Source organism: Leopardus geoffroyi, chromosome A2 (genome assembly GCF_018350155.1).
Source record: "Leopardus geoffroyi isolate Oge1 chromosome A2, O.geoffroyi_Oge1_pat1.0, whole genome shotgun sequence".
Classification (NCBI taxonomy): Eukaryota; Metazoa; Chordata; class Mammalia; order Carnivora; family Felidae; genus Leopardus; species Leopardus geoffroyi.
The window spans coordinates 21762630-21774881 of record NC_059331.1 but is presented as its reverse complement, the minus strand read 5'-3'; the positions used below and the strand labels follow the sequence as shown (position 1 = coordinate 21774881).

Genomic DNA, 12252 nt, shown 5'->3' with positions numbered 1-12252 from the left:
CAGAGCTCTCAAATGGTTTCAAAGCCATGTCCTCTTTTTAAAAAAATTGTTAATGTTTATTGATATATTTTGAAACATAGTGCAAGTGGGGGGAGGGGCAGAGAAAGACAGAGACAGAGACAGAGAATCCAAAGCAGGTTCCAGGCTCTAAGCTGTCAGCACAGAGCCTGACCTGGGGCTCCAACTCATGAACCTCGAGACGATGACCTGAGCCAAAGTCAGATGCTTAACTGACTCAGCCACCCAGGCACCCCAAAAGTCATGTCCTCTTTATTCAGACCCTGCCAGGCCTCTGACCATGATATACCCTGGTGATACCTCCCTTTGATCTTGCAGCCCTTAGGCCCTAATAATTTGTGAAAGGCCTGCCACTTGTAATTTCTCAGTTAACGTCAGCTGGTATTATCATTACTACTACTGCTAATTCTCATTTTCATAATCCCCATCTTATAGGCCCCCAAAGCCCTGGGGCTTACTCTCTTGGGACTGGGACTTGTAGATGGAGCCATTCTGCTAGGGAAGACCTCTGCACCCACAAGCCATGTGACCTTGGCTGGTCTCAATTTGCTCATCTGTAAAATGGGTTACCAATGAAACCTCCCCTCTCAATTCCACCCAGAGCTGTGCGGAGGAAGGAGACAGAACATTCTGCAGTGAAGATGTGAGTCAGGCAAACTGAGCTAAGCCTAGAACCTGGAGTTATTATTACTTGTCTGTATAATTAATTACGGCAGGGCAGTTGGAGCCTGGCAGCCCCAAGCTGCCCAGCAAATGTCTGGGTCCGAACAGGGGGAGGGGGAGGTTAGGCAGGTGGATAGAGTGGGGCTGGGTCCCTAGGCGCCCAGGACGACGTGGTCCTGGGTTTCCCTGAACGGCGCGGGAAGGCTAGGCTACTGGTCGCTCTTGCGGCCAGGGGGCGGGGCGGGGGCGGGACGAGGAGGGCTCCGCGGCGCAGAGGCCTGGGGTGATGCCGGCGCCCCGCCCTCGTGGGCGGGTCCGGGGAGTCTTAACTCGCCCCTTGCGGCGCCGGGCCTAGGCCCTTGCCAGTCATCGCCGGAGCGGTAGTGCAACCCGTGCGTTTCCGCGACCGCGTCCTCGTCCTCCACATCCGCTTGCCCGCCCGGCCACGCCATGGAGGGCTACCATAAACCTGATCAGCAGAAGCTGCAGGCCCTGAAGGACACGGCCAACCGCCTGCGCATAAGCTCCATCCAGGCCACCACGGCGGCCGGCTCGGGGTGAGTGCCAGACGCGTGGCGGGGGAGGGCGCCGTTCCGAAGGCCGCGGTAACTGTGGGCGCGCCAGCTCCATGTCGCGCTGCACTAAGCCTCCTCGAGGGAGGCGGCCGGGTCGCGGTCAGGTAGCAGAGGCGCGCGCCTCGCAGGGCCCGGGCCGGAGGCGCCTCCCGCCGCGGCGCGCGCTCTCTGGCCGGCTTCCATCCGGTGGGCCGCGGCTCCCGCTGCGTCTCGGGCCCGCCCTGCCCCTCGCCGGGCGCCGGCTCCCTTGCTGCTCCGCGGCGCGCGGACTGTGCTTGGGAATCCGGAGCCGAGAGGGCCACTATTGTTGCACTGTGGCCGAGAGCCCGGCCCTGTGCCATGCGCTCTGCACGCGCGGCCCTCTGTGGGCGCCACCGCCAACGTTCCACCTTGCGGATGGGGAAACCGAGGCTCCGAGTTTGAGTCAGTTGCTCAAGGTGACACACGGCGAGGGCTGCAATTGAAATGCAAGCTGCCCTACGCGAGAGCGTCTGTTTTAACCCTTCATTTTGCAGGTTGAGTGGGGCCGGGCCCTCTCTCCGCCTCACAACCTCTCCCCTTCGCCTCTTCACGTTCCTGCCACCCTTGCTTTTGGGTCTGATTCTGGAGCAGGGGTCTGCTGAGATGCAGAGTGGGGAGGAAGTGGCCGTGTGGATGCAGAACCCCGGCACGCGGCGTGCAGGGGAGGTCTAAGACGTGACCTGCGGGCCGGAGGCGGGAGGAATGGGAGCGGGGATTTGGAAGGCTGAGAGAACCGAGGATAGAGGACAAGGTCCCAGGGCATGGCCAGCCGCCAGGGGCAGGGGTGGGAGGCCCATCCCCCAACATCCTTTCCCGCCAGCCTTTCTGGCTGAGAAGGTGCTGAAAGGCTGCTGCTGATCCCAGGGAGCCGCCTCCGAAGGTAGCAGGGACATAATGGCAGGGCGCTGTGCTGCTGGAGGCAGTCGGTGAGGTCCGTTGAGAGGGTGGGCCAGTGAGTTAGTTACTCCACAGGCTTTCTCACTCTGTAAAATGGAAACACTGGTAGCTCCCATTGAAACTGGGTGGTTTCAGGGATTCCAGCACCTCCCTTGGGGCCTGGCGTGAGGCTGCAGAGACTGCCCTGTGCTGGATTGATGAAGTGATCTTGAGGGTTGGGTAGGGGTGATTTTCCAGGAATCTCTCCAATCAAGCTGTGTGTTTAGAACAACCCCAAAATTCTGGCTTCTGGCCAGTGTCATACAGGGTACATTAATAAGTAAATCTCTTCTGACTTTCAGGATGGGTACTCACTCACCTTTTATGCCTTCAAGACCTCCAGTTCTCAGAAGGGATTAGACCTCCCCTGGTGGGCAGCTTCTCCTGCCCCCCCCCCCCCCCCCCCCCGCCCCATGCATGCTTTAGAGCTGTTATTTCTATCGGGTTTATGTCAGACTTGCCCATTCTGATTGATGTCCCTTGCCTTGCTCGCAGTGCCTCTCCCCTGCCAGACACCTTGCAGTGCCCCTCCCCTGCCTGACACACAGCAGGTCCGCACACCTTGTGTTGCTTGCTGGGTACTACTAGATCTCCTTCCCTTGACCATTTCAGTGGGGTCATTCACCCTGCAGGGCCTTATTGATCCCTACTGTGTGCTAGGACCTGTCTAGCCAGGCTCTTGGGGATCTAGCTGCAGAGACAGCAGTTACCCGACTAAGTGGTGTTACATATCTGAGCATCTTGCGAAGCTAGATATGACCTGCAGGCAATTGCAGGGTCCTGCCCCCAAACGGGTATCCCTGGCATGACACAAAGCATCGTTTATTGCTAATGTTGTCTCATGCGTTTTGAGAATAACCGTATGATAGATGCTGTTACCTGCACACTTTACAGATGAGGAAACTGAGGCTAGGGTGTTAAGTGAGCTGCCCAAGCTGCTCATTGGTGGCTAGCTTTTCTGTGCTCCCAGTGAGGGGCTAGGGTTGATAGGAAGACTCATGGGGCTGGCAGGGAGTGCCAGGCTGGAGAACGGAAGTTGGGGAAAGGAGAAGGCCAGGTGCAGTAATGGCAGGTATCAGTCAAGTCAGTCTGAAGGCACTTGGAGAAATGAAGTAACATTATAATGGAAGGGGCCTCCCAGGGGGAAGTTGGAAAAGGGAAGACCAGGTGCAGTGATGGCAGATGTCACTCAGTCTGAAAGCATTTTGAGAGAAATAAGATAACATTACAGCTGTTGGGGGTGGGATCAGTGGCTCTCCTGGGTCTCTGTTACGTGGTTAAAAACCTACAGGAAGAAGATACAGTGTGTGGCCCTGAGAGACACTCAAGTTTACATTGTAATGCCTTTTGGAGGAACTCACTGAGCTCAAAAAGTGTCCAGTTGCCAAAAGGAAAAAAAGAGCGTAGAAGACATGATTCCTGTGTTGTTTGTGAGTGTGTAAAGACGCAGGAGAGACTTAGAGAACACTTCTTTTTCAGAAGGAAGTAACACTGCTACACAACCCCTGTCACGAGGGGTGTTCGAGGGTGTGTGCTGAGCTCTGTGTGTGCACAAAAGATGGCAACAGAGGACTCTGGATGTTCACCTTGAGGCCCTACCCACTCTCCACAGGGAGTGAGGCCCTGGCCCAGTCTGGGCAACAGCCACAGCCAAAGTGACCATCCCTTTTCTGGGGAGCTTACGCCCTGGGGGAGAAACAGTCTTTCTCCAGGTCTTTTCATGGCCCCCCACAGGGGCTGCGCTCACACGTTCTGGGTTCAGGAGGGTTCTGGATTCTCAGGAGCTTTCCCATTCGTCTGCCATCACTGACCCCATGTCAGCTCCCCAGGCCCCAGGGAGTAAGGACACTGGCCTCTGTGTCAGAGGCGCTGAGGGACAGAGCCTCACAGAGGGCTCTTTGTGGAGGCAGCTTCAACAATGGCCAGGCTTCTCCGGGGTCCTATCCCTGCACATGCTGAGGGAACTGTGGCAGGGAGCCAGCTCATCTAGGCTTTAAAAAAGTGAAACCCGATGGTCTTGTCAGAAGTGGCCTGGCTGCTGAGGCTGGTGATGAAGATTTTGTAGCTCTCATTGACCGGGGCTCTGGGCTGTGGCATTATCCAAATAGTGCTGAGTGCTGTTGGAGGACACCTTTAGAATTAGGCCTGAAGTGTGGGGTGGGGGGAGAGGGGGCATGATTTGTGCCTGTAGCGAGTCCCTTGGGTTCTGACCCACAGTGTTGGGAGGGATACCTGGGAATATAATGTCTGGCCAGACCTGGCTGGTGAGCAGAAGACGACGGGAACCTAACCCAGGCCCTGTTCTGAGCATCTGCAGCGTCCGACTTCAGCTCAGGTCATGATCTCCCAGTTTGTGAGTTCGAGCCCCACATCCGGCTCTGTGCCTGGCTCTGTGTCCGGCTCAGAGCCTGGAGCCTGCTTTGGATTCTGTGTTTCAGTCTCTCTCTGCCCCTCTGCCACTTGTGCTCCGTCTCTCTCTGTCTCTCAAAAATAAATAAAAATGCAAAAAAAAAGAAAAAAAAGAAAGAAAGGCCCTTCCCATCCCAGGGAAGTTTCCCCATCTTGAAAGGAGAAGTCCTTAGGTGGTTTTCAAACTGGATCCTTCACGAGTAGTCTGGGGGAACGGACTGAGCAAGCTCTGGGGTCCTGCCATCTGCTGTTATGAGCTCCACTTTCTGGTGGTCCCTGTAACTTTGAAGTGACAGGAAGGACATACCCAGCTTTGGCATTCGAGGATGCTTTGGCTGAGTGCTCAGAGGGCCCCTTCATGGCCTAGGCCCCTTTGAGTCTCTGGCCCCGTGTATGCCCTGTCTCTCTGGGCAGAAAGCTGCTGCCTGGGCCTCCTTTCCCTTGGGGGCTGCTTTCCACCCCATCCTGATGCTGATTGAGGCAAGAGCACACACAGCCCGTTGAGATTTCCCCAGCAGCAGCATTTCCCAACTCAGTGTGAAAACACCAGCCTAGAGTGACTCAGTTCTTCGCCTGAGTGACCTTGGAACTCAGCAGTGCTGGTGGTCAGTGTTTCTTGAAACCAAGAACCAGCTTAAGGTCTGACTGAGATGTTCCATGGTTTCCCGTCAGCTCTGAACGCATTGTGGCCCCTGTCACAGCCCTGGTCCCTGGGCTTTACTTCCTTAGGCAGCTCTGTGGTCACTAGAGCCTGGGTCACAGCATCTGGAACTTCCACAGCTGTTTGCCCCGGATGCCTGGAGCGCCCTGAGGGTGGGGGCCTGCCCGGAGGTCTCTGTGCTCTTGCGCTGACCAGTGAGGCAGAGTCTGCTCAGGCTGTTTGTGGGGGTCTAGGTGAATGACTCCAGCGGCAGGTGGGCCCGGCTGGCTGGGCCTGCACGGTTTGGGCTTCTTGTTCAGAAGTTGCACTTGTGGCCTGAATGGATCTCTGAGGGCTGTACGATGGGACAGGGAAACGCGGACATTTGAGAACTTCCTCCCCTGGGGGCCCCCCACCCCTTTTCCTCCTTTGAAAAACAAATCTGGGGGCACCTGGGTGGCTCAGTTGGTTAAGTGTCCGACTTCCATTCTGGTCACGGTCTCACGGTTGGTGAGTTCGAGCCCCACAGCAGGCTCTGCGCTGACAGTGAGGAGCCTGCTTGGTACTCTCTCTCCCCCCACCCCCACCGCCTCTCTGCCCCTCCCCTGTTCACTGTCTCTCTCAAAATAAATAAATAAACTTAAAAACAATCTGCAACAGCTCTATTGGGTATTATATGCAAATCATAACATTTTAAGTGTACAGGCCGTGGCTTTTAGTAAACTTAGTAAATTAACCGTGATTGATCATAAGTTTTAGGACACTTCATCATTCCTAAAAGGCCCCTCTTGCTCATTTGCACTCGCTCCCAGCTCCCAGGCGACCACTAATCTAGTTTCTATAAATTTAATTCTTCTGGGCATTTCATATCCGTGGAATCATACATAATGAGATCTTTAGGGTCTGGTTTTTTTCACTTAGCATAATGTCTGGAAGGTCCTGCATATTGTAGCATATGGCTGCAGCACTTAGTTATTTTTGTTGCTGAATATTCCATTGTGCGGGGATATACCACATTTTATCTATTTAGCAGTTTCTCTTAGTATTAAAAATTTTTTTTTTTAACATTTATTTATTATTGAAAGAGAGACAGAGCGTGAGTCAGGGAGGAGCAGAGAGAGAGGGAGACACAGAATCCGAAGCAGGCTCCAGGCTTTGAGCTGTCGGCGCAGAGCCTGATATGGGGCTCGAACCCACAAACCACAAAATTATGACCTGAGCTGAAGTCGGATGTTTAACCAGCTGAGCCACCCAGGAACCCTGATTTTCTCATAGCATTTGCTTTTGTCCTAGTTCTTCTGTTGGTAGACTCTGTGACCTTGGGCAAGGCACTTCCCTTCTGTGAGCCTTAGTGGTTCCATCCTCAAAACGAGGAAGAGGTTAACTTCATCTCTGATATGTTAAGTGCAAATATCGAACAACTGCCATTTTTCTGTGCACTGTGCCCAGCTCTTTACACATACACTACCTCATTCCGTGAGGTTCTGTTACTATCTCCATGTTTACCGAGGCTCAGAGAGGTCACATCCTTAGAGGCTCAGGGCCAGGATACATCATTTATTCATTTGTGCATTGTGTGCCAGGAGCTGTTCAGGCCTGAGGATACGACAGTGAAAAGTTCAAAGTCCCTGCTTGCCCGGAGCTTGTGTTGCAGTAGGATAGACAGGCAGAAAATAGGCATGTGATGTCAGGTGGTGGCAAGTGTCAATGCGGGGAAGAAGAGGTCTTTTTATTTTATTTATTTATTTGTTTATTTATTTATTTAGAGAGAAAGAGAGAGAAAGAATCTTAAGCAGGCTCCATGCTCAGCACGGAGCCCAACGCAGGGCTCGATCTCTTGACCATGAGATCATGAGCCAAAAATCAAGAGTTGGACGCTTAACAGACTGAGCCACTCAGCCAGCCAGAAGAGGTATTTTTAGATAATGTGGTCAGGGAGGGCTTCTCAGAGGAGGTGGCATGGGATAAAGCTGGGAAAGTCTGGAGGCAATCTTTCCAGGCAGGAGCCAGCTAGGGCCGTCTGGGAACAGAAAGAGGTTAGGACTGCTTTCAAGGTTCACTTCCACCTTGCACCCTGGGATTCCCTCCTGAGTATTTTTGTTTAAATAAATATATGCCTAAACAAGAATATAAATAATGCTGGGGCACTTGGGTGGCTCAGTCAGTTGGGTGTCTGACTCTTGATTTCAGCTCAGGTCATGATCTCAAAGTTCATGACCTGGAACCCCACATTGGGATTCTATCTCCTCTCTCTCTGCCCCTCCCCTCCCCCAAATAAATAAACAAACCTTTTTTTAAAGATACATAAATAATGCACATGTTATAAATAACACACTGTATGCGCCTACCACCAGGCTTAAGAACTAGGACATCACAGTGCTTTAATATTCCTGGATGTCCCTCCTCCTCCAGAAAGAGCTACACCCTGAATTTTGCATTTTCAGCCCATTATTTTCCTTATTGTTTTAAAATATTTGTATATCTCTGTAAATAGGATGGTCTTCTCTGGTCTGCAGATCTGTCTGTAGTGCACTTTGCTCACATGTGGGTGTTGGGTCTGTGTCATTCACTCATTGTCCCTGTGCTGCAATGTATTCCCTTACCTGAACATAATGTGATGAGTCTATTTTGTTGATGCACACATGGGTGGCCTCCAGGAGTGGCCATTGTAAACGATGCAGGGACAACTCCTGTGTTTCCTAGAGGACACATTTTGCTGGGGGAACGTTGCTACTAGTGGAGTTGCTGGGCCTTAGTGAATGTGCATCTGCAGCTGCTAATTGGTTTCTTTGTAACAGTTCAAAGATTACTTGGGTTTTCTATTTCTTCTTGAGTCAGTTTTGATAAGTTATTTTTTTTTTAAACATTTTCCTGTTTTGAAACTTACTTGCATCAGGTTGTTTAGAGTATTGTATCATCTGGTATGCCTGTCCTTCCGCTTCTGACACTGGCCTTCTCTTTTTCTGGATCTTGCCTTATCAGAAGTTTTCTAAATTTGTACTCTTTTGTTAAGAGCTATCTCTTGGCTTTGATTTTTTTTTTTCTTATTGTATATTTGCTTCCTATTTCATGAATTTCTATTTTTTATTATCTTTCTACTGTCTGAGCTCACTCCATTTTTCTAACCTTCTAAATTGTTTCTTGACTGTGGGTTTTCAACACTTGTGATTTTTACTTTCTTCATTGGGTACTTACTTCCTCTTCACAGTAGATGACTTCCTTTGTACTTTTACACGTTGGGGTCTCCCTTGGTGAGGCTGTTTGGCATCCCTGGTTTGTTCTTTTGCTGAGAAGCCTTGTGACTCCTTGTGATTTGGCCCAGCTTGAGTATGGGTGGAGAAGCGTCATTTTTATGGAGACTTGAAGCCATATTGATAATGGAGAGTAGCCTAGTCAGAGGGGTGAGGGACCTTCTCTGCACTTTTCCTGCAGGGAAACTGGTGAAGATATGGAGTGCATGCTAAAGGGAAGAGAGGGGGAACACCTGGAAGAATGTGTCTTCTGCTAAGTGGGACCATAGAGACACTTATCAGGCCTTACTCTAAGCAGCCAGTGCCCTCTTCATAGGTTGAACAAATCGAGGCTGAGAGCGGACCGTTTACTTTGGACAAACTTGTAGTCCCCATGCGTCACAGGGAGTAGGATGTAAAGTACCCTACAGCCCCCCACCCGTCTCTAGCCAGTTTGTATCCATGGGTGTGTCACAACACCAGGGGTGGGGCCTCCACCCCCAGAAGTCTGCCCCCAGGCAGGCTGGGGTTGCTGGGAAAACTCAGGCCCTGAAGCCACAGATTCCATACACTTTGGGCCCTGAAGTCCCTGTAGTAGGTTGAGCTTACAAGTAACCATCTCCTGTGTGCTCAGCACTCTACAGTTTACAGCCACATCTCAATCTTTGGCTTGTTTCTTTCCTCCTGCCTGCCACATGGTCAGCAAGGCGTCATGGTCCCAGCCAGCACGTGAGGAGTTGGAGTAGCACTGAGAGGTTTGGCATCAGGTCCTCCAGCAGATGGTGTGGCCAGTGGTGACAGATGCATTATGTTACCGGGCCTCCCGGCACCCACCCCGCCTCCCACCACAGCATCCCCATTTACAAGTGAAGGAGCTGAGCCTTGGGGAGGTGAAGCATTTGTTCTTTCTTTACTCTGTGGGTACCAGGCCAGCAGTGAGGCGGGGATGCAGGCTTTGGCGGGAATAACACTGTAGGCTTACTCACCATGGACCTAGCAAGGAAGGGTTAAAATCAACACTCTTCAGCTTCTGGAGTGTCTTCACGGCTGACCTCTTGCCTCCGTCCGCGTCTCCTCTGCCCAGGCCTGGGCATGCTGCCGCCACATGAAGCCCCTGTGGGGAATGTCACCTGGGTTCACATGGTGGGCGGGGCGGGTTGAGCTGTTGCACCTGCCTTCCTTCCTTCTTCTCTGAGAGGTTGGCGCACTCTCCACCCGCCTGCTTCCCCAACTTCTCATCATGGGGTCATAACTTCTGAAACATGGGGTCCTCAGAGACCGGGCCACCCTGGGAGGCTCGGGAGGCCTGACATCAGCCTAACTGGTGTTGATGGGGATATCCTCCAGCTGAAGTTCAGCACAGGAATGAGGGAGCGGGGTTCCTGCCGGCAGAGCAAGGTTTCCTATTTACATCTCCTCACCTCCCTCTTTCAGGCCTAGTGTCTTTTCCCCATGACCAGGAGTTCATAGAGATGGCTAAGTATAAGATGATTGTGTGCCGGGAATGTGGTACTAAACCAGCATGGGCAGTTCTGGGTTTCTCTACTAATGTGTCTGCGCTGGGAGTGACTCACCCCCTAACCCAGTGGGGGGAGCAGACTGGCAGGGGAGGAGGGAGGTGCGCGTGAACTCCAGATGTTGCATGCCCCCTTGGGTTTGGCATTGGGCATGTTTCCACGTGGACCTCCGAGCAGCATCAGAGGGCTATGCTAAGCTGCATGGAGCGGGTGGCTGGGAGGCACTGGGCTCTGAGGCTAACATATTGACAAAACTGTGGACAAGGGAGGCTTCAGGACCAGCCAGGAATTACAGCATGTCCCCCAATCTCTAGCCCCAGTGCTGGGTTAATTGTGTGGGGCCCAAAGAGACCTGAACAACTCTCAGCTAAGGTAGAACCTTTGCACTTTCTGTTGTTAATGCAGGTTGTTATTTGCTCTCTCAAGTAACTGTATTTCATAGAGCAAGAGGCTAAAGAAAGGGGAGACCCCTTGACCCCACTACTCCAGGGCCGGAAGGGCAGTCTCTTGTGTCAGCGCCCCCTGCAACCCTTGTTGGGTTTTCATTTTTTCATGATCTTAGCCTTTGTGGAAGATGAGATTATATGTTTTGCCTTTTAAATTCTGCACAAAGGCTTGGCTTTTAATGGCTATACCAGCTTTTAAAATGCCGTTGAAAAGCTTCCAGGTAACCAGTGATGTCTCGGGGAGCCCGTAACCCCACTTTTCCGACTGCCGACCCCATGGACTGAGGCTGCTGAGAGATTTGTGTTCATTCTATGAGCCTTACTCCCTCACCCCCCTGCCCATGGCCTGAGAGAGCCAGCACGCTTGGCAGCCTGGGAGGGCAGGGTATCCCTCACAAGTGGGCACCGTCCTGAGCAGTGCCTCCGGGATATAGCTCACGGGTCGGACATAAAGGGGTCACTGCTTCCCGGTTGCTGAGCTCTCCCAACTGCTGTTAGGAGCCGTGAGGTAAGAACTAGGCTCTACTTTCCAGCCTCGACACTGCCTTGCACTGGGTCTATTCTGGGCCCAGTCTCCGGGGCCCCTTCTTTCTTATTCTAGTCTGGCCCCAGAAATATTCAGTTGCTGTGTCTCTGGGGATCTGGACTCTTGGGCCCCAGGAGGGTGAGACCCCGTGCCACCAATACAGCATCCTCGAGACCCCGTGCAGCCCTCTCAGGAATAGGAGCGCGTGGCTCTGATTAGCCAGGCCTGTGACTCCCTAGAACATGCACCCCCCAGGACCCCATATATGGGCCTGAGGTGAGTGCTGTAGGTCAGAGGCCCAGGGCCATGATGCATGCGTCTGTCTCTCTCCTGGCCCACAGCCACCCCACGTCATGCTGCAGTGCCGCGGAGATCATGGCTGTCCTCTTTTTCCACACCATGCGCTACAAGCCCCTGGACCCCCGGAACCCTCACAACGACCGCTTTGTACTCTCCAAGGTAGGAGCCCAGCCTTCCAGCCTTCTCCTGGGCCAGGTGTCTCACGGGCCCTGGAATGGTGAGAAGGTGCCGGCAGCGAGTGATCTCCAAGGGGACCTACCCCCTAGTGTAAGCCTGGCCCCGGCCCACCCTCTCCACCCACGCTCCCTGTCCACCGGCTCGGCCCAGCCCGTCTCTTGGTGTCTTTGTCTGTGCTGACCCAATTGGCACACTAAATCCATGTTAAGAAATAAACAACTGTTGATAGGGGACCGTGAGAATGATCTGCCAGGTGTTCTCCCCCTGTTTCGTGTCAGCAGGTAGGACTCAAGTCCATGTCTGGGGTACAGCTTTGTGGCTTTGTGCACACATCTTTCTGTGCTGGGCCAGCACTCCAGGGCCACTGTGTGCTCCCTGAGGAGTGGCGCACCACAGCAGGGTTTGGGATGAGCCGCCCTGTCCTGCCACTCACTCGTGAGAATCACAGCCACAAACTATTCCACAGACCCCTGAAATGCACCTGTACCCAGCTCTGGCCCTGTGGCCTCTGGGCTCCCAGGGCAGGCATGAGAGCTTAGAAGGCTGTCCAAGTCTGCTCACATGCCAGAAACCAGGGATTAGGGCTGCCGGCTGTCTGCTGGGGATTTGGCATCGACCGGCCCCACAGCTGTGCTCCCCCTGCACCTGTCCCGGAGCCCACTCGGCCTTGGCTGTGGGAGCTTTGAGCTGGAGAGGGATGAAGGGGGAATGTGGCCTTCACTTGCTACTGCCCTGGAAGAGCCAGCGGGATCGGCCGGGCCCCGCTTTCAGTATGTGGCAGGAACAGCCCCCAA

The 12252-nt window shown here is 53.2% G+C and overlaps 1 protein-coding gene across 3 annotated transcripts in view; it reads left to right on the top strand.

The window, feature by feature from the left end:
- The first annotated feature begins 991 nt into the window (after nt 1–991).
- TKT (transketolase) overlaps nt 992–12252 on the top strand; it is a 31170-nt gene continuing 19909 nt past the window's right edge. For 2 of the 3 annotated variants that reach the window (XR_006715868.1, XM_045493175.1), the window contains exons 1-3: nt 9253–9382; nt 9927–9972; nt 11323–11440. Coding sequence is in view for 2 of the 3 variants with exons in the window: in XM_045493175.1 (XP_045349131.1) it covers nt 9301–9382; nt 9927–9972; nt 11323–11440 (246 nt within the window). In the remaining variant the exon portion in view is untranslated. Of the gene's footprint in view, nt 1239–9252; nt 9383–9926; nt 9973–11322; nt 11441–12252 lie in introns of those variants that run through there. The other variant, XM_045493177.1, reaches the window with a different exon arrangement.